Source organism: Eschrichtius robustus, chromosome 13, assembly GCF_028021215.1.
Source record: "Eschrichtius robustus isolate mEscRob2 chromosome 13, mEscRob2.pri, whole genome shotgun sequence".
Taxonomy (NCBI): domain Eukaryota; kingdom Metazoa; phylum Chordata; class Mammalia; order Artiodactyla; family Eschrichtiidae; genus Eschrichtius; species Eschrichtius robustus.
The window spans coordinates 98,236,399-98,259,384 of record NC_090836.1 but is presented as its reverse complement, the minus strand read 5'-3'; the positions used below and the strand labels follow the sequence as shown (position 1 = coordinate 98,259,384).

General features: G+C 41.6%; 1 protein-coding gene across 4 annotated transcripts in view; it reads right to left on the bottom strand.

Moving 5' to 3' along the window:
* TNRC6B (trinucleotide repeat containing adaptor 6B) overlaps positions 1-22,986 on the bottom strand; it is a 246,682-nt gene that overhangs the window by 108,071 nt on the left and 115,625 nt on the right. Inside the window, exon 1 of one of the 4 annotated variants that reach the window (XM_068560731.1) lies at positions 22,599-22,792. The exons of the other annotated variants lie outside the window; for them this stretch is intronic. Coding sequence (XP_068416832.1) covers positions 22,599-22,603 — 5 coding nt within the window. The 5' untranslated portion in view covers positions 22,604-22,792. Of the gene's footprint in view, positions 1-22,598; positions 22,793-22,986 lie in introns of those variants that run through there. 4 annotated transcript variants of the gene reach the window in all.

Below are 22,986 nucleotides of genomic sequence, written 5' to 3'. Positions count from 1 at the left end.
AACACATAAAGACACAGAGTTATGTATGTCGCTCAAAACTTTGCATTATAATGATTCTTCTTCTCTTTTCCTTTCTTTCCTTTCTTTTTGATTCCCTTTCATTTACTAAGTGGCTGGTAGGGGTGAGACGTAGAGGGCTGAAGAAGGTACTGCTGTTTGGACGGAAAGAGGGCAAGGAAGAGTGAGGAAGGAAAGGAAAAGTGAGACAGACACTTCATAAAGGGCAATAAGAGACAAGACAGAGGTCCAAGTTGAGGCTGGCCACTAGCCTTCCACCCTGCAACTAACAGCCCTTCTGGATTCTAGATAGATCACTGCACCCTGCAGAATGATGAGGCCAGAATTTTCCGTGATTTCTGAAGGTACTTCTCAGCTGCACCTGCCATGTGGCAGGAAATGAAAACAAAACATAAAATTGCAAAAGTAGAAGGCCTCACCCCATGAGAATGTTCTGATGACTGAACTCAAAGCTATATAAAAGAAAGAAAGAGGATTTTCAGGTCTCCAAATTTCATCTTAAATATAGAATTTACTGTAATTGTAAAGCTTTTCCATAAGTGGCATTTATCAAAGTAATCATTAAAGAGTTTACTGGACTGTGGAAAACAGTTTGGAGGTTCCTCAGAAAAATAAAAATAGAATTACCATATGATCCAGCAATCCCACTTCCGGGCATATATCCGGGCAAAACTATAATTCAAAAAGATACATGCACTCCTATGTTCACAGAAGCACTATTCACAACAGCCAAGACATGAAAACAACCTAAATGTTCATTGACAGATGAATGGATAAAGAAGATGTGGTACATATATACAATGGAATACTACTCAGCCATAAAAAAAGAATGAAATAATGCCATTTGCAGCAACACGGATGCAATTAGAGATTATTGTATGAAGTGAAGTCAGAAACAGAAAGACAAATATCAAATGATATCACTTATATGTACAATCTAAAATATGACACAAATGAACCTACCTATGAAACAGACAGAATTACGGACATAGAGAACAGACTGGTGGTTGCCAAGGGGGAGGGGGCTGGGGGAGGGATGGAGTGGGAGGTTGGGTTAGCAGATGTAAGCTTTTATATACAGGATGGATAAACAACAAGGTACTACTGTATAGCATGGAGAACTATATTCAATATCCTATGATAAACCATAATGGAAAGAACATTAAAAAAAGAATGTGTATATATATATATATTTACAACTGAGTCACTTTGCTGAACAGCAAAAATTAACACAACACTGTGAATCAACTGTACCTCAATAAAAAACTATTGAGGGAAAAAAAGAGTTTATTGGGCTATTTTCCCAATTCTGTCTATTTTACTCCACATTTGTAAGTTTTTGCATTCTTATGGAGTATTCTCATGAAGCTGACTTCTGCTATGGAAGGGCAAGTGGTGGGACATGGATTAATGTAAAGAGGAAGGTGGGGCAAACAGCCAGAAGCGAGCCTGATGGGAACCCAGTAAGGGGGCGAGTGACCCCTGGGCAGTGGGGAAAACCTGGCATTGTTGTGACATGTGAGGTCTTTGTGATGCACTAGTGTCCTGACACGGGCCTGGGAAGCACCAATAGCTTAGGACCAAAAATGTGTTTTGTTTTGAACTATCCGTGAAGTTTGCTAAACAACACCGTGAACACCAATGATTAGTTCTCTCTAAAACACTCAACAAGACAGGCTGATAATCAGTGGTCAGCATTTTGGGGAACCTGCTGGTAAGCTAATGCCAACTTGCAAAGCTGAAGCCCATTCAACACAGACCTTGGCCTCATCACAGTCTAAGGCAACAGGCCCCAAGGTCCTCCTCACTAAATTCAAAAGTGTTTTAGATCAAAACATTAGTGAAAGCCTGGGCAAGAAGAAAGAGGCTAGCAAGAGAAGACAGTAAGAGTGTGAGGAAAGACAGGATGGAAACAATGTCCCCCCAACCTCACCCCAGTTATCCCCTCCACTCAGTCCACTCCTCTTCCTATTCCAGCAGGCATTCTACATACGGGCCCCTTTAATACATCTGTGAGAACTTGAGATCTGTATGGGCCAGTGATATGGAGGAAACATTTTGGTGTGTACAAAGCTATGAGGGTGATTATTTGACACTGTGGACTATATAAATCCAAACTGAGAAATAAGTCATTTGCTACTGAGGCATTACATAAATCAGATTAATCTTTAAGAAATGGGTTCGTCTCCTTTTGAAAGACAGACTCCCTTCTTTTTCACAATTTTCAGTCGTATCTCCCATCCTATACGAGTTTATACATACTCATGAGCAGCAATGGTTTATTTCCATTCCTTCACTGAGTACAGGAAAATCACAATCTATTTGCAATTATAATACCCTAAGTTATTTGATTCTTTCAAATGTGAAATGTAACAAGCGAAAAACATTCTTGTTAAAACTCATAATATAAAGTTGGTCATTTGTAAAACAGGTCTGCCAGAGGCCAAAAAAAAAAAAAAAGGGTGGAGGGGGGAGTCATTTAGAGGTTTTAAAAGCTTATTCTGGTTTTTAAAGCATTGCTTGAAGCAGGGTATACAGGAATATAAAAGTCAAATTAAATGACTTTAAACTGGAACAAATAGGAATTCTCTGACTTTCAAAATCCATCAGGCAAAGTTTTCAAAACGCAGCTACCAGAGGTGGGCAAGGACTATGCCTTTTTTTTTAAATTAATTAATTAATGAATGGCTGTGTTGGGTCTTGGTTTCTGTGCGAGGGCTTTCTCTAGTTGCGGCAGGTGGGGGCCACTCTTCATCGCGGTGCGCGGGCCTCTCACTATCGCGGCCTCTCTTGTTGCGGAGCAGAGTCTCCAGACGCGCAGGCTCAGTAGTTGTGGCTCACGGGCCCAGCTGCTCCGCGGCATGTGGGATCTTCCCAGACCAGGGCTCGAACCTGTGTGCCCTGCGTTGGCAGGCAGATTCTCAACCACTGCGCCACCAGGGAAGCCCCAGGACTATGCCTTTTGATTGCTGATCATTATAACTCCTAGGAATGCAACGTGGCCAGCATACCATAAATACTCAATATAATCTACTTATATATACATTCATTCCTACATAAATAAAATGCCTAGAAGAATATGCATTCGTTGTTAACAGTGGTATCTCTACAGAGTTGGATTGGGGCGGGGGAGTGGTGTTTAAAATGAGAAATGGGGGACTTTTAATTTTATGTACTTCTCATGATTTAAATTTTAGGCAAGAATATTATTTTTTAAGTTCTTTTAAAATGTTTAAACAATCTCAAACTTATAGAAAAGTTGCAGATATGGTACAAAGAGTTCATTCTCCCAGAACCATTGAGAGGAAGTTGTCGGTCTCATACTTCATCACTCCAAATACTTTAATGTATGATTTTCTTGAACAATAAAATAAAATCTCCTATGTAACTAAAATACAGCTATCAAAATCAGGGAATTAACACTGATACATTACTATCATTTAATCCTCAGGCCCCATTCTAGTTTTGTTCTTGTCTCAGCAACGGTCTTTTAAAATAAAAGGACCCAGGTCAGCATCATATGTGGCATTTAGTTGATATGACTCTTTAGTCTCCTTCAGTCTGAAATAGTTCCTCAGCCTTGCTTTGACTTTCATGACCTTGAACTTTTAAAGATGATCACAGGTCATTTAATTTGTAGGATGTCCCTCAAACTGGGTTTGTCTGATGTTTGTTTCCTCATGATTAGATTTGGGTCATGCACCTTGGCACAAATATCACCAATGCAATATTGCATCCTATTAATTTCAGTCTGTCCCATTACTGGTAATATTCATTCAGGTCACTTGGTTAAGGTGGTATCTACCATGCTTCTTGACTGTAAAGTAACTCTTTTCCCCCCCCCCCGTATTCAGTAAGTATTTTGAGGGGAGGTACTTTACAATTTAAATAAGACATTTTGAATTTATTCACGAGTCCATACAAAGGTTTTATTTCAAAGTAGGTGAAATTGTGAGAACCTTCACATTTCTCTTTTATTCAATAGGTTTTAACCAATGACTATCACTTCTGAAATTTTGATGATCAAATTATCCCAAATTTGGCCAGTGGGAGTGCCTTCAAACTGGCGTGTGTCCTTTTGAAATATCTCCCATCATTCTTGAAGACTTCTTTGCTTTCTAGCACAAGATATTCCAGGTTCATTTTAAACTTTTCTGCTCTAAGCCCGTAATCAGCCATTTGTCCAAGAAGTTGGGGTTCCTTTTAGTGGCAAATGGTATTTAGAAGCCAAGATCTGGGCATGTGATGTGCTCATTGCTATTGAGGTATTGTTGCTCTCAGGCACTCTCACCCTCTTTACGGACAGAGCGAAGAGATGTATATACATATGTATATAAATACACATGCATGCATTTTACATCTGTATCATTTCTATATTTATCAATACTAATTAAAATTCATGAGTTCACACTACTACTTCTGATTCCAATCTAACATCACAAGGTTCATTCCAGTTTTCTCCCTTTCAATATTTGTAACTCCCTTCTCCAACAGTGAGAGTTGCCGGCTCCCATTATTCTTAACGTACATATGCATTAGATCAATCCTCCTCCTGTATTTAACCAATCTCCCAGTGCTGCTGCCACCTTAGGCTCACGTGAATGCCCTGCTCACCTCTCTTTGGGTCCAATACACCACACCAGACCTTCCCTGTATGTGAAGGCCGCCTCATCCTACTTGGGCTCTAACACCCCGACCAGGTCACCTACCTTCTCTGTCTACCTAAGAAGCGTTAGGACTGGATTGTTCAGGAAGGGACAATTTTAAAAAATTAAGTGTAAAAAAATTTTTTTAAAAAGAGTATCCATTAAGTTGGAACTTATGATAATTCAGACAGCCAAGCTAAAGTTCACTTTTGCATCATCTCTGAAGAACAGGTTTGTTAAGTAAACTAATAGTGTAAACAAGCTTATAACCCAGATGTTTAACCTACTTAAGAAATGTAATTGTTTTCAAGCACTCTAAAATCACTGGGCATGTACTTGCCTTTAATTACTGTCTAATTACAAATGATTTCTATTTTCTTCATTATAGTTTTGTTAAGTCCTCTGTTTGATTACACTTTAAGAATTACTACTTAAACTCGATACAGTTAAGATCCTTTTAAAAATGTCTCTTTATTAATCAATTTGGCTTTTCAATTAATTATCTGAGATAAAGTTTTTAATCACTCAGTAGTTTCTCTTTCTTAGTTAACATATCATGTTGCTCAAGAAGAAAAATGCCTTTCAATGGCCATCCAGGACTGTCCCCCAAAACCTCCCGCTCTGCATGCCATCAGTACTGGCCTCATTGTCCTCATTATTATTTATTAGGAATGCAGTGTGAGGATCCCCATAAAGCCATCAGTTCCCATCATTTGAGTGCATATTTTATTTAAGACACTCTGCTTTATAAAACAGGGGTTTATCATCAATGCACAAATTATTCTGTGCCGCAACTGAGAAGGCTTGGGGAGAGAATACATTCTGGAGTTAGAGCCCTAGTTCTTCCACTTCCTTGTTTAGTGGTTTCAGATCAGTTACTAAGTTTTGGGCATGCCATCCTTCCTATGAAGATCAAACCATTTCCACTTCAGGTTGCGGTGAGAACTAAATGAGGTCATGGGAAATACCTGCTATATAATAGGCACTTAATGAATGTGAGTTCATGTCCTTTCCCCACCAGAGCCTCATGGAAAAACTCAGTATGATTCTAAGCAGTCTTTTTCAATCTGGTCACACAGAACCTCAGAGAGAACCTATAGAAGAACATGGGTCATAACTGCTAGCTTTAACTATGTCTGCCTATCACTGCCCTTGACCAAAACAAGAGAAATGAAAAAACACCAGCCAAGAGTTCCATGACCTAAAAACAAGCAATGAACTTATCCCTTACCCAGGAGAATAGTATCAGTATTCAGAGGGGGAAGAAATGAGGAATAAATAGCCTATATTTTCTACTTTGACTTCCAAATAAAGGTGCCAACTAGTCTTAGAGACCCCAACTAATCCTGGCCTGAGGGCATTGGGACCACTCTCTCAGTGATGGGTTATCTGTTTGTTCTGCCTAACCAGCTCTATCAAGTACCAGTGACTAAATATTAGGATTTAATATCTGACAAAAGAAGATCACATTATTAAAAATCAATTAGGGCTTCCCTGGTGGTGCAGTGGTTAAGAATCCGCCTGCCAATGCAGGGGACATGGGTTCGAGCCCTGGTCCGGGAAGATCCCACGTGCTGCGGAGCAACTAAGCCCATGCGCCACTACTGAGCCTGTACTCTAGAGCCCGTGAGCCACAACTACTGAGCCCACGTGCCACAACTACTGAAGTCTGCGTTCCTAGAGCCCGTGCTCCGCAACAAGAGAAGCCACTGCGCCGCAACGAAGAGCAGCCCCTGCTCACCGCAACTAGAGAAAGCCCGTGCACAGCAACAAAGACCCAATGCAGCCAAAAAAAAAAAAAAAAAAAAAAAAAAATCAATTAGAGGTAACCAATTTTAAAAACCAAAGGTGTTAATAATGTGATGCACTATGGGCCACACTAGCAGTGTTGGGAAAAAAACACAAAAATGCTAGCCCCCAACAGTGAACCAAGCAGAAATGCAAAAGTCCCAGAAGGTTAAGACACGGCCTCAACAGAAAACACTAGGATGAGGAGTGAACCTAAAAATTGCCAGCAAATAATGCTAGATGATCTATGTGCTCTGTATATTCAATATTTGAAATATCTAAGCTTTTCTGGAATGTAAAAGTATGTGGTTTTGGTGTGTTTTTTTTTTTTTAAATCATGAAAATTTGTTTACCTTGTAGGGATGGAGGAGGATGTAGTGGCCTTCCTTCCATACTGCTTCAAGAGCAAAGCCAGATGTTAAAAGAATGCAAACAAAATGCTGAGGTATCATGAATATACACTTGGTCTCTGCAAATAATTCTTTCTTCATACAAAAGGATGAAGTTGTGTACTTCATCAGTTGTGTACAAAGCCTCTGTGCTTCCAAATGGCTTCCAAGCAAAGGTCAAAATGTCTCCCCCCAAGGTTCGCAAAGGGCCTAGTCTATGAGTGATCTGTCACAGGCCTCAGACACAGCTGGAGGGCACGGGGCCAGGGGTAAAATTCCTTACCCAACTGAAGTCCAACTAGTTATCCAGAAGAGCCCATGTCACCAAAAACACATGGGGACTCGCCCCAGGAAGAGAACACTTTCTTGTTTGTCAAAGCCCCCAAACCACAGCAGACACTACCAACATTTCTGTAACAGGCAACACAGCCAGATTCCCCTCCTTTTAGACACCACACATCAATCAAGCTTTTATTTAGTCTCTCCTCCCTTCACACTGGTGGAAGTGCCAGATGCTCTGGCTCTTCTTCTCAGTTTAGTGGGGGGGAGGACAGGTGAACAGGAAAGGTACTAGAGCTCAGAGACTGGCCTGCATTTAAAGCCTTCTCTAATTGTGAAATATTCTTTGTTTCCTATTCAAGGATGTCTGGGCATGAACAAGGCAGGTAGGAAAAACTGAGAGTTCTATATAAAATACACTGTCGCCTAAAATATTTTTAAAGGGAGGGGACAGTTCACAGGTCCCTTCCATGCCACCCCAAATATTTCTGCTAGAAGGGAAGGATGGCTCAGATACTTCAGGAAGCTACTGTGAAGCTACTTGGCCTGGGAGAAGCTCTTGCGTCTGGTTTCTTCCCAAGGCAGTAGGGCTTAGTGCTCAAGCACACAAATTCAGCAGCCTTGGGCAAGATACTTAACTTCTCCACAGTTAGCTCATGGGGTCGTCATGAAGAATAAATGTTAACGTATATACAGCACTTAGAACAGCATTATAGGAAGCACACAGGAAGTAACACTGTCTTTCCCTTCTAATGTATAAGTTCTCGCCTCCTCCAACCCAAACCCTTTCTTTCCATATTCTTTCAGGTCATTTGCCTGACCCTGGACTTATCTTATTCCCAACCCAGCCTGGACTCCCATGAACATTCACCAGCATTCCCTGAAGACTTCAACCCCTGGCTACCCCACACTACCTACCCAGGCCAATCCTCACTCAGCCTCAGATGAACCCCAACTCACCACGTTCTTCACCTTGCTTTGCTGGAAAGAGCCTGCATAGCCTCAGATCACTGCAATTACAAAGAAAGGATCTCCTCTCTCAGCTAAGCCTGTAGAGCTGGTAGATGGCTCTTCCTGTAGTCCTTTTCCACTCAGACTTCATCTCCTGTTTTACAGCGAGGAATGCCACCCATTGAGAGGGGAGTGTCTCCCAGAGGCAACTCCCTCAAATATCCTTCTCTCCATTTCCAAATTTACTCTTCCCTCTCCAAGGCTAACCTGTCATCTAGGCAGCAAATCTCTTCCCACACCTCAGTTCTCTTCAAACCCTCTCTCTCCCCTGTTCAAGCCACCCAGCTGTATCGAATGCCTCCTGGGTGCCAGGCTCAGTTCATGGATGGTGAGGCTACAGAGCTCATCCTCGTACCTTCGACAGTTAAGTCTCGGCTTGTTCCTTCCCTTTAGCCTTCTGATTCATGCTTTAGAATATAAGCCCCACGAGCGTAGGGATTTTATCTATTTTCTTACTGCTTTATCCCTAGAGACTAGCATAGCTCCTGAAACACACAAGGCACTCAATAAATATTTGTTGAGTTAATTCAAGTCATCCTTGATTCATTTATTCATTCAGCAAATGCTCACTGAGCACTCGCTCTGCGTGTGTGTGTGTGTGTGTGTGTGTGTGTGTGTGCGTGCGCGTCAGGTCAGGTGCTGGAGTTACAGAGGTGAGCACGACTAGTTCCTGTCCTAGAGCTGCTCACCGTAGTGACAGAGAGAGACCCGAAAACCCACAGGGAGGCTTCCCAATGTGACAGACAGCAGCAAGCAGGATGAACAACGTGCTGGACCTCAGTGGAGCCCTGAACGCGTTGCACTGAGCTCCTTTTTTATTTAATTAATTAATTCATTAATTCATGGCTGTGTTGGGTCTTCGTTTCTGTGCGAGGGCTTTCTCTAGTTGCGGCAAGTGGGGTCTACTCTTCATCGAGGTGCGCAGTCCTCTCATTATCGCGGCCTCTCTTGTTGCGGAGCACAGGCTCCAGATGCGCAGGCTCAGTAATTGTGGCTCTCGGGCCCAGTTGCTCCGCGGCACGTGGGATCTTCCCAGACCAGGGCTCGAACCCGTGTCCCCTGCATTGGCAGGCAGATTCTCAACCACTGCGCCACCAGGGAAGCCCCTGCACTGAGCTCCTAAAGGCCAAACCTAACTGCCCACATCCAGGGCTTATCTCAGCTGACCCCCTGGGGCACCAGCCCTGATAACTATCCTTTACTTCCCTAAACTCCTTCCTGCCTGGGTTTCTCTTGCACCACCCGTTTTCCTGTTTTCATCCCACTCCTCTGACCATCTGTTAAGAGAGCACCGTCACAACCATGGCCTAGATGACCATCTCTAGATCTAAATGGATGGCTCCCAACTTCTCTCGAGCTCCAGGCCCTCATTTCCACCCGCCAAGTTATAGTAAATGTCCTGCAAACATCTAAAACGTATCCAAAGCAAACACACAGCCTGTTAGCCTCCATCCTCACACTTTTACAAACTCAAAACCTCTGCTCCACCCACCAAATGCCCATCCCAACTCCTGGCATCATCCATTCAGCCAGCCAAGGGCCTGTCCACAACTCTTCCTCCTTTCTCACATCCGATGGATCTCATTTCACAAGTTTTTCTAAAATCTAGTCTTTCCATCTTTACTGTCAAGGACTTAATTTACATTCTCCAATCACTTCTCTTGCTTTGATTGCCCCTTATCTCTCCTCCAGTATCAGATTCTCAATATGGAGATCAACTGAAGCAAGTTGTTTTAAAAACTGCTTTCTACAGAATAAAATTCAAATTCCTTAGAACACAAAACCCAGACAACCCTTCCACTCTCCTCCAGGCAGCCTGCACTTGTGTCCCACTAACACCTCACCATTTCCCATATGCCCCCGCCCCCTAAATCCTCCCTTGTTTATGTCACTTCCTCTGCCTGAAATGCTAGCATAACTTTTATGAAAACAGTAGCTAACACTGATTCCAGGTACTATTACTATTATTATTCCCCATTCTACCAGTGAGAAAGCTGAGGCACACAGATATTACTTGCCCAACACTGGGCTGACCTAACCACACAACTGTCCTGACTTCAGAACCTCAGTTCTTAACCACTACGTTATATCACCCCGATCTACTCACCATCCCCTTCACCAAGCAACTCCTAATTTTCCTTTAAGACTCAGTTCAGGGACTTCCCTGGCGGCGCAGTGGTTAACAATCAGCCTGCTGATGCAGGGGACACGGGTTCGAGCCCCGGTCCGGGAAGATCCCACATGCCGCGGAGTAACTAAGCCCATGCGCCATGGCTACTGAGACTGTGCTCTAGAGCCCGTGCTCTGCAACAAAGAGCAGCCCCGCTTGCTGCAACTAGAGAAAGCCCGTGTGCAGCAATGAAGACCCAAGGCAGCCAAAAAAAAATAAATAAGTTCAAATGTTTCCTCGATGGTGAAGACTTCCCCAATTCCCTAGGGCTCTGCCTCCAACCTCCAGGATCCCTTGGCATCATACCTCTGTCTTTATTACAGGCAGCCTCACATTACTGGTTGAGTTCCAAAGATAAAAGCCAGGTCTTTTTATCTTGTACTATTCCCAACACTGTATAGTGCCTGAGGCATAAATACTTAGGTAATAAACAAATTTTTCCAAGTACACAGGACATAGAGTATATCCTGCTCACTCAAGTCTACCCAGCCTGTTACTGCTTCCAAAGACCCTACCTACAGTGCTAACCCCAACCTCTCCCCTCCTCCTCTCTTGGCCCCAGGATTCTGAGGATGAAGAGTCAAAGCACTCGCTGGGGCAGCCAGTCCCACAGCCAGCTGACAGCATTATCACAGCAGGGCAGGCCAGTGAGCTGCTGGCCATGGGCCCCTTGATAAAAGGAGTAAACTGCATCTAAAGAGCACTTTCTCTCGCTGAAGACAGACAGAGGGGACATTTGATGTGCAGTTGCCAGATTTAAGGTCTTTGTCATTTAAAATGTGAGAGTGGGATGGTGGACATAAAAATAAAAACGTACATAATATGACAAAAAACCTGCCATGGCCATTATTTACACCTCACTAAGAGCCAACAGGCTGGCAAAAATGTACATAAGTAATATTATTTAGTTCTGTGACCTACTTGCCACTTTTACAAAATCACCACGACTATACAGTTGGCTCTTGAACAGACAGTGTTTGAACTGTGCGTGTGTCCACTTATACATGGATTTTTTTCAAGAGTAAATACTTAACAGTTGGTTGAATCCGCAGATGCAGAACTGTGGATACGAAGGGCTGACTGTAAAGTTACACTCGGATTTTCAACTGCGCAGAGGGTTGGCGCCCCTAACTCTGGCATTGTTCAAGGGTCAACTGTATACCTCATTAAATCAGATAAACTTTGGAACAGGTTTTGATTATTATTCTAGATTCTACAATTGCTCAGCACCTAATGGAGTTGGTTCGTTTTTTCTTTTTTTCGTACGTTAAAGTAGAATGGTTACCTGCTTACAGTATTTTCAGAGGGAGCAAAGTAATTTTTTTAAAAGTGAGTCACTGTCACACAATGACCATCATTGTCAATAAATATGAAGGAAGGTAGTTCCAGAACTTGAAGTAAGGTTTATTCCTATGAGTGAGGCTAATAAAACCAGCAAGCACATAGTTAACTGTAATACATGCTAAGAGATGGGCTATAATTAGGGTGGTTCCCAAACACTGAAAACTTTAGTACCTGTGCTGATCTATATTCCGTATGTAATAGTTTTCACGAAGCTATAATCAACTGAGTAATGTTTCTTATTCTGAGACTGTCCATTCTACTCTTTTGTCAAAATGCCTTTTCTTTGAAATGGTGGTAATAAATAGTGGGTTTTTTAAAATGCCTTTACTTGGCATATTTAAAACTGATAACTCATGATGGATCCTAATATTGCTTTTGCAATGTTACAGTTCCCTGAAACCTACGTCTGTCTGGGAACCACCATGTTAAAGTGTCTGAAGAGACTTGGGAAATAGCCAAATCCAGCTTACTTGTCTAGAATGTAGTTCTAGAAAGGAATAATTAAAATGGAAAGCACACCATGCATTTCCCCAAATTGTGCCTAAAAAACAAAAATAAAAACCTGGGACTTTTAAGATTTTATATATACACAACACTTAAGATTCCCAACGCATATTAGCATCTTAAAGACTCTTAAGTCCTTGTAGTAAGCAAAGATCAGTTTAATTCAGGAAAGGAAATTTTCTTTTGTTTTCCAGACAAACCTGTTAGTACCCTGACAAACAGTAGGAAATGCTGAACTAATCAAATCTACTGAAGTGTGTCTAAAAACAGAATATGTTAATTAGTGGAAGTCTGTCTTCCTGAAACCTGGAAATGGGGCAGGGAATCACCCCACCCTCAACCCCTCCAAAAAAGAAAGTATGGCAGTGTTTTCTGTGGGGCTTTCCTGAGAGAAAGTTACATAATCTGGTAACAGGGTTTTTCTACTTCAGTTTCTCTAAAATCTAGGGGGAAAATATGCATGTATATCTCCATTCCTCAATACGGATGGCCAACTCCTTTTGATCCAAATGGAAAGCTCTGGATAGGGAGGACAACATTCTGGTCATCAAAAATGTTCATCTCCTACGTGTTGAAGTAGCAAATTAACTTCTTTTTTTTTTTTTTTCCCCCAAATCTTCTGGCCGCTCCAGGCAGCATGTGGTATCTTAGTTCCCTGACCAGGATCGAACCCACGCCCCCTGCATTGGAAGCGAGGAGTCTTAACCACTGGACCGACAGGGAAGTCCCGCAAATAAACATTTTTAAAAATCGCTTATGAATTTGGTTGGTATGGCAACTGAGTGGACTGATAAATTTGATTCTCAAAACCAGAAAAACTGGGGATCATGTCCTGGAATATGGCAACCCACGAGTGGTTCCTTAAAAATTCTTTAAACCTCAGTGAAACAACCCAGAGTGGATCATTAAATCATTTCAGTGGTTGGGATCAGCTCTTTTGGTTTTGGTTTTGTTTTACAAAATGGACTTGAGTAGCCTATATCAGGATAGAATATACGACGTAGTATCAGAAAGTAAATATAAATACTTTTGCTTCAGTGTATACTTCATGTATGTACAGGGCCTCAATCAAATTTATTGCTTAGTGTAGATCCAATCAAAAAGTTTGAAAGCCACTGTTCTAAGCTACCCAATTAGCTGTCTAACTTCAGCTTATGAATAGGAACTTCTTGGCATAAAAAGAACAGCAATTATTTTATGCAAGCAAGGGGTTAAAAAAAAAAAAGAATGGCACCGAGAGGCACAAGACTCACTGCTCTGGGCTCCTGAGAGGGGGGCAAGGAACCTTGTGCTAGGTCTCTTTTTAAGCCATTAAAGGGCATTACATAAGCCCACCACTACACAGTCTGGTGTTTTACAAAGGCATGGATAACCAAAATGCACTTCTAAAGGAAAACAAAAATGTAAGGAATTAATTTCCATATTGACTTAAAAAACAAAAAGAAGACTTCACAGAATAACTGACACCCCAAACTCTTATACTTCATAGAAAAATAAGGTCCTCTATGCCCACCGAAATGGAATTGTGCACCAACTCAAAAGCAACGCTTAACTTTCCAGTGTGAACAAGGTTTGGTTCCAAGCACAACTCAAGATCATTTCTATCTTTTCAGGTTATTATTCAGAAGGTCTAGTTAGCAACTACAAAGCAATATAAATCAATGAGATCATTAAATAAAAATCTTTGAACCTGCTTTTTTATAAACCACCCATATTTAGTAAATATTACATTGGCCCAGGATGTCAAGAAATACAAAATGAGTATAATAGTCTATGGCCAAACAGCCTGCAGGTTGCCAAAAAGAAGCGAGATTCAAGCACAAAATAATTAGCCCTTTGGCACCCTTTCCCCCTCAGGCAAGAAGGCTGGGACCACTGACTGAAAGCTTCTGAGAACACTGGAATCCTAATGTCACCGCCCCACCTGAAGCCCGGCCTCTCACTGACCCCACAGAGTTCAAAAAGGGGGAGGGAGTGCTCCCACCCTCCAACTAAATCTCTGTACCTAGCATTACTGAAACTGGACACAAATTGGTTATGCTTAAGAACTTCTACCAATGTACCATCCAGCTGACCTTAGCCAAAACAATTTTTTAAATTCCTGTTTTAAATTTTAGAATCTATGCATAAAAAGTTCATCTCCTCACAAGCAAAATTAGGATCTGACCCCTTCAATTCTAAAAATTTCATTAGCATAAGCCCACATGTGTTCTAACACCAATCCTGTGAAATGCTTTGTGATGGGAAAAATGCTTTGTGACTCTGGCTATTTCCAAAGTGCCCATTAGCTGCAAGCAGCCTATCTTACTCTGCATAAACCCTCCCTGTCCAATTTCGTAGCCACACATGGCTAGTGTGAACTTTTAATGAGGCTACTGTGACTGAGAAACTGAATTTTTAAATGTATCTTAGTTTTAATTAATTTAAATTTTAAGGGAGTTCTCTGGTGGCCTAGTGGTTAGGATTCTGGGCTTTCACTGCCGTGGCCCGGGTTCAGTCCCTGGTTGGGGAACTGAAATTCCGCAAGCCACATGGCGCAGCCAAAAAAAAAAAAAATTTTTTTTTTTTAATTGATAACTTACTTCTATTACTAGAAAACTTTTGTATGTTTGAAAAAACTTGGGTACATGAATGTACTTTTTCAACTGTAAAATTTATCAAATCTAAATACAGATCAAGCATGTCCAATAAAATTTCACATTCAAACTGAAATGTATTATAAAACACACACCAGATTTTGAAAACTTAGTATGAAAAAAAAGAATGTCAAATATCTCATTAATATTTTAAAATCTGTTGCATGTTGAATTAACTTTTTGTACATATTGGGTTAAATAAAATATATATTATTAAAATTAATCTCACCTGTTTTCTTCTTTTTTTTTCTTTATGGCTGCTCCGCATGGCTTGCGGGATCTTAGTTCCCCGTTGAACCCAGGCCCCTAGCAATGAAAGCACTGAGTCCTAACCACTGGACCGCCAGGGAATTCCCCCGTTTTTTTTTTAATGTGACTCCTGGAAAATGTAAAATAACACATGGCTCACATTCTATTTCTACTGAATGGTGCTGGCATAACGTAATGATTCCCAAACCTTTCCCACCAGAACACCTTCCAACACCAGGTTCGGGGACGTTGCCATAACCAAATACTGTTCTTCCTGTGTGGCATCAAAACCTGCTGACGGCATCTGAGATTCAGAAGTCCTTCCCTCCTCTTCAGTGACTCACGACTGTCCCGCACAAGCACCTTTCTTTAATCCTTTCCCAGGTCCTCTTTCTCTGCCTGTCCCCAAGGCCCCATTCTCAGTTCTCTTTTCCATTCTCTGCACCCATGGTGACCTCATCTCCTCTCAGCTTCAACTATCACTTCTACGTGGATGACTTCCAATTCTTTATCTCCACTTCTGACCTCTTTCTCAAGCGTCAGCTCCACATTGCCAGCTGGCTGCTAACCAGTTCCATCTGGAAATCCCACCAGCTCCTTAAACTCAGTATGCCCGACCTGGAATTCCTCATCTTCATTTCTGCTGGATTCCCGTCACTCACCTTGAAAATCTGGAGTCCCTGGTCCCTCTTCTAGCCCCACTGCCATAGTCTTATGGCAGGCCCTTTCATAACAGGCCTCCTGCTTGGCCTGCCTATCTCAATTCTCCCCTCAGTCCTGCCCTCTCCCAATCCCACCACCCCGAGTCCTCCTCTGCCTCACTGCCATACTAATATTCTCAAAATACCACACTGATCACATTGCCATCAGACTTTCAACAGACTCCCACTATCTGCCATGGCAATCCAAACTACTCAGCAGGCGTCCCAGCTCTCCCATCCAAACTCCCTTCAGTCCCCTCTGAACACAACTAACCCTCCAGCTACAATGCTCTGCCCTCATGTCTGCTCCTCACAATTCTGCCCAATATTTAAGGCTCAGCTCAAATAAAAGGTCCTCATATAAAGACTTCTCTGATCAACCCAGCCAAAATTAGCCTTTCTCCTCCCTCAAACTCCTTTTGTATTTCTAATGGTGACCACTGTAGTAATGGGAGTACATCTGTGGTCTTACCCTCTTTATAAAATAGTGTTCTTTTGTCAGTACCCAATAGCACTTGCACTGCACATTGCCATTTCTGGACATCTTACCAAAGAAATCAACTTAAAAAGGAAAATCTTGGGCTTCCCTGGTGGCGCAGTGGTTGAGAATCTGCCTGCCAATGCAGGGGACACGGGTTCGAGCCCTGGTCTGGGAAGATCCCACATGCCGCAGAGCAACTGGGCCCGTGAGCCACAATTACTGAGCCTGCGTGTCTGGAGCATGTGCTCCGCAACAAGAGAGGCCGTGATAGTGAGAGGCCCGCGCACCGCGATGAAGAGTGGCCCCCACTTGCCGCAACTAGAGAAAGCCCTCGCACAGAAACGAAGACCCAGCACAGCCATAAATAAATAAATAAAAATAAATAAATAATTTAAAAAAAAAAGGAAAATCTTGGTAAAGTTGGGACCACTGATGACTCTCAAATCTTTATCTCCAACCAGGTATCTAATTACTCCAGACCTTCATTTAGATGTCCCAAGATTAAACTACTCCAAAACTGAACTCATTTTCTCAATCCCACATGTGTCTCTCATCTAAATGGACCCTAACTCCGTGAATGGTACCACCATCCATCAGCAGGCCAGGCCAGAGACAGAGGTGTCATCTTTTATTTCGCCAACCCTAACCCTCAATGATCAGGTTCTGTGAAATCTTCTTCGTAAATGTCTCTGGATTTATCCACTTCTTCCCAGCTCTGCTGTCGGCCCACGCCACCATCACCTGAGATTACTGCAATACCATCTGGTCTTATACTCAATCCTCCAGCCATTTTCTACAGTCCAACTAGAGCATATCTTTCAAAAATTCAATCTGATCAGGTGAAATTCCTGCTGAAAACCCTTTAATTGTTCTTGGGATAAAGACTTCCAAACATGACTTACAGACTCTTCCGCATCTCACCAGTGTTTACCTTTTCAGTTTCACTTCTCATTTCCCAGATTATCTTTTCTCTTACACACATCATGCTCCAACCATGTCCAAGTACTCTACATACAGTTCTCCAAATATGCTGAAGTCCTCTCTTGCCTCGGGGCCCTTGCATAAGCTGGTCCCTCCCTCTATTTGGGTTGGGTGTCCCTCTTTTGTAATCACCCAACACCCTGAGGACTGGCCAGGCTCCTTGAATTTATATTCTTTCTAACTTCAGCCTGGAAAAAAATCTTCCTACTACTGGTACCTGGTACCTGGAAAAAAATGGTACCCGGAAAAAAATCTTCCTACTACTCCTATGCTAGCTCTTATCCCAATGTCTGGCAGGTAACAGGTATTCAAATAATTATTTGTAATGAATGAACAGATAAAAATTTTGTTTTTCTCTGAAACAAATTCCAGTCCAAGGTCAATGAATGAAAGCTATTTGTCATCTATATTAATTCAACAGCATTGTATAAAGTGGGCAATTGACCTAAATTTTAATTTTATCTGTCTTTTGAGTCAAAACTATTACCAGTTTGGTGAAATAGAGTCTACATGTGCAGGCTCAGAACAATGAAAATGAAGGAAAAAACACCGTATTTTATGTTCTCCTTTGCCTTGTAAACTTTAAGACCAATTCATCTGAAACCGTTGAGAACCTTTTGATGCAAAACACAGAATGTATGAAAAGCAGCCAAGCAAATGTGGATACACCACAGAGGCAGAGCCTGAAGGGAACTGGAGAGCAGGGAGACGACCTCAGACCATAGGAATGTAGGGACTTGAATAAAAGAAAAGGCTCAGCGCTGCTCCTGTCCTCATCCAGGCTGGAGCTCCGAGCAATCAGTGCAGTGCTTCACGATCCTGGGAGCCGTGAGAGGATCAAGGCATCTGTGGGGCCGTAAAAGCCTTTCTGGTTTACTTAACAGAGAGAGAGCAAAGGGGAAGGAAACACTGAGCAACGAGACTAGGTGCTGGCCCCTTCATGCAGCATTTCCCTTCTGCTTCCCAACAACGTATTATTCCCATTTTACCGATTAAGAAACAGGGGCTTATGGTCACATAGCTGGTCCTGGTGATCTTACACTCAGGTCTAATTCAAACACATTTTTATTGAGCACTTACTTGTGCTAAGCCCTATTCTAGATGCTGAGGCTTGAGCAATAAGCAAAACACTGAAGTCTGCTTTGGTTTGTGGGGAGTGATGTACCACACACAAATAATGTGATTTCAGACACTGACACAATTAAGGGGCATAAAAAAAGTAAAACTGAGGGATATGATAGAGTAACTAGGGAGGCAACTTAAATTGCAAGGTTCTCAGAGATAATTCAAAAGATAATTTTGCAGGCCTGAAAAAAAAAAAAAAAAGGATAAAGTGACTATCTCGTCAAACCTTAAATCGAAGTCTCTAGAACTACCAGAAGCAAAAACTTACCATTCATTCCCTGAGTATCAGTAAGGAGACCATCAGGTGAAAGAACTATAGCGTTATCCTAGTCATAACCCAAAGCAGTAGGTTAGACAGTCATCAGGTGGCAAATATTTCCACATGAACCGGTGGTTGTTCAGGGCGATGGGCTGACCAAATTAATTCTTAGCGCCCCCTGCTCCTACACCAGCACCTGGCATAATAAATGATTGCTGAATATTTGAAGAAAGAAAGGAAAACATGTTAAAATGTCACCATCGCGGGTTAAATCCCTTTTCAGGCCAAGTGGCTTCAATTCACCCCACCCACTCCACCACAAGTCTTAATCACAAGAAGCAGGTGAGGGAAGTCGGATTAGTGTAAACCCTTGAACAATACTGTACTAGGAAACAATTAGCATAGGCTGCCCCACTCCCCAGCCAATGATCAGAAACCCCACCTTTAACTTCCAAGTTCCACTTAAAGAAAATCTAATATCCAAATGATAATTAAAAATTAATAAGGAGTAATTATTTGGCTTCTTTAAATAAGGGTTCTCCTAATGCAGATACTCAGGCTACTTATGTACCAGGTACTTGTTCTAACTGTTGCACACATAGCACCAAGGTAAAGCCACTGGTTCTTTACCTGGGTATCTCCCTCGCTAGATGGGTACTCCTTGAGGGGAGGGACAAAGTACATTCACCTGTGTTGCCTCAGGGCCTTGTCCAATTTAAACGGCAGAAGGTCAATGATTATACTGAGTTGTAAAAATTAAATTTCTCCAAAACTTTTCAGTTCTGGGGCAACTGGGTAGGGTGAGGCCCACCCCTTACTACTGTTATCTGCTGGGGCCTGCTCTGCAGAACCTGAAGGTCTCATCATCACATATCACTCTTTCTGTGTCTCTTTGTAGGTTTAAGAGCTGGAAAAGCCTTAGAAGTCTCTGCTTCAATTTTTAGAAGTTGATTTTTAAAGGACTGTCCCAGTGGCGACAGAGAATAACAAATGGCCATTCAAAGCTGAACAACAGGGTTGAGTCTGCGCCATATACCAAAGATGCCAATGCTTCCTTTCTGGCACACAGATGGAAGGACTGAAAAACAGTTTAAAAATAAGATACCACTTCTGATAATAGGCGCTACCAATTTTTGTGATGTTTCAGTAAAATCTTAATAATGAATCTGTGACAATTCTTTCTGAGACAGAGTAGCCTTGTGAATAATGACATTACTGTAATATCACAAGTAGACCCAGCATTGGGGGTGGGGAGACTTTAGTGAGGATTATATTATTTTTCTCCAGTAAGAAACTTCCTCTGCATACACCGTCTCATTTTTAAAAACCACAACATGCAAGTTCTAATATCCCTGGGGTTTTGCTGTTCATAACGTCAGCCACATCTCTAAAGTTTTTAGATTCATTTCACGCTACCAACAGAAAGAAAACTTCAACAAAAGGCACAAATACCACCCATCTGCACACTTGATTTATTACTCATTTTTATTTGCTCCTGAATTCCCATAGTTTGGTGTGCCATAAGGACTGGCCCCGCAGGAACTTAGATCCAAAATGGCAGCTGAGCTTCTGAAACTCATCAGAGCCATAATGCCTAACATACGTGAAACCAGGTCTTATTTATCGCACTTCTCAACCTGTCTAGGAGAGAAGAATATTTACCAAAACATTTCAAAGAATCAGATGGCATTCTGTTAATGTTCATTATATCATTCTCCTTCTTGCCTAAGAGAGCAGGCACCCTGCTTCTGGTCCCTCCGCTCTGCAAACTGAATTAAACTGCTATTCACATGTTTACAGTCCACAAAAACAAGCTAATGGCAAAACATGGAAAGCTTAGGTTCTTCTCATTCTTCTTCTGTAAGGCCAACTTAGGAAATGGGCGTAAAATGAATCATCTAACAAGTAAAGCCCCAAATAAGCGCTTTCATTTTCAGAAAAAACAACAACAAAAATCAGAGCTCTAATTTTCCTTAGGTCTACCACAAAGCAACACTCCCTATCACTATGGTAATTTCTGTCTTTTCCTTTAAATTCAAGCTGTAAAAAAAATTTTTAAGAGACAAATTTTTTCCAGATTACCTCCTGACTGTAATGTTTCCAATCCCTCTTACACAAAAGCTGAACTTACACCACCAAAAAAATTTACACTGAATTTAAACCGTCACTTCTCTACTCATTTCCACTGCTAATATAATAACAACATTAATTTTAGAAAAATAATAAAATACTTGCTCTTTAGAGACAGAGAACTTTAATTATCTTCATGAATTCAAATGGAAAGTCTTTTTGTTAAATTAGCATGAAAGTCCCTTCATCTACACACAATTGGCCCAAAGAAACAGGCCATTTTCAGCACAAGAGGCCAATCCATTTTAACAGTGAATAAAGCTTTTGAAAGCACTACACACCCTCTTCCAGACTGTCAAATTTTCAAAATGGTCCAGCATTTTTTTTCCATTTTTTTTTTTTTAACACTTTCAGGTCCAGCAAACATCTTATAATTAGATTAATTAAAGAGGAAACAACAACAGCCAAAAAAAGCCACTGCTCACTTCTGATCAAAATTATTCCATTTATGCTTAATTAGCTTTAATCCAAGTCTACATATTTAATGATGGGGATATGACAATTCAACCTATTTGCGTATTTTAAATGCCCTTTCTAAACTATGTAACAGATTTAGAAAAATAGTCTGTTTCTCATGCCAATATGCTAAAGCATAAATCAGGAGGATACAAATTAGGAAGAAAAAAAAAAAGAAAACAAGGCCTCGCAGAGCCAGGGATGTGCTGGGGGGGGGGGCGGGGGGGGGGAATTTCCCCGGGGTGGGGGTCAATATACCCGCCGCATCAAAACTACGATCCTTTCAGCCCACCAGACCGAGAAGCATTACATCACACTCTCACAATGATAGGGGGAGGTGGCTCTGAGAAAGCAAGTTTTCAGCCTTCTTCCCTCCCTGTTCCCAGGCTTTCTAGAATCCTGCATTAGGAGTAATGGAATTTAACTTCAGTGCACTGCACACACAGTTTCAGGGGTAACACATACAGCTACTTATTTAGGTGACCCAATACGACCACTTCACAATGGATACGTGGCTAAAACAGGCACCTACACACACAGATGCTGAATTTGTGCTGAAAAGCCCAGTTCATCTGTGTAAGATTAAACGGAAATTGTAATCTATGAGAAACGAATAAGGCCAATCCACAGGGAGAAACTGATAAAGAAATAATTCCTAATCGGGAGGAATAGCTGTTTATACCCTTTAAAACACCATGTTTACAAGATAGTCCCACCATTTGGTTCGAACCACAATCAAAATAAACGCGCATCTGGCTGCATATTTGAGAACACACACAGAGACCCAGTGCAAATGAGCGCGCGCAGAGGAGAGGGGTGATCCACACATTGCTTGGGAGGTTTTCAAGCAGGGGAATCTACAAACCCCAAACCTCCTGGTGTTCACTCGCCCCCAGCCTGATGTTTAAAATGGATCAGGTCTTATTTTAGGTTTTACATCTCTCTAGGAAGGACGGCCTAGCTTTAAAAAAAAAAGAAAAAAAGAAAAAGGTTTTCCCGTGGTAGTGCTTGCCCTCCCAGATCCTTTGTCGGCCTTAGCAGCCGAAAGAATGCAAACCCATTTATATTTATGCAAATTTTTGCAGCAGATTTAAGGGGGCAGGGAGAGGTCTGTGTTTTTTAAAAAACCTCTTTCTAAATATCAAATTTCCAAATACTCGCAGCTTCATTTATTTGCAAGACGATGAAAATCTGCATATAAATTAAAAGTGCAATTAAATCACTTCAAAATCAAATATTTTACCCAGGCTTTTCCATTTCTAAAATGCCGAACCAAAAGTACATCACGGGTCTGATTTACACAGATTCACGAAATGTCTGAAGCCAGTCTCCACGCTAGACAAATGTCGATTTGCAACACCACTAGTGAAAACGGTTAGACAAGATCCATATAAATCAATTGGTTTTAAAAAATTGAAAATATTTACCAACCTCATAAAGTGCAGCAGTGCTTAAATCCAGCAAATTGAGGCATACAAGGTAGAAATGGAAATGAAAAAAGGTCCAAAAAATGATTTCTTTTTGTCTATCTGTTTTTTTGTATTTTAAATATTCAGAAACCAGCAGAGACTCTGTCGGCCATTTTGGCTTGAACTAACTCTCACACTCACTCTCCCTCTTGCTCTCTCTCTCCCCCTCTGTCTCTAAAGGAAGCAGCTTTTTGTGACCTTCAAATAGAGGCGGATCATGTGACTTTGGGTAGGTTTGTCAATCAGGAAAGGGGAGGGAACTGGGGCTGAAACTACCTTAAAGGGAAAGCGGCCCTTTTCCACTCACTTTCATTTGTGAAACGCTGTTATCTCATACTCTCCACCTACAC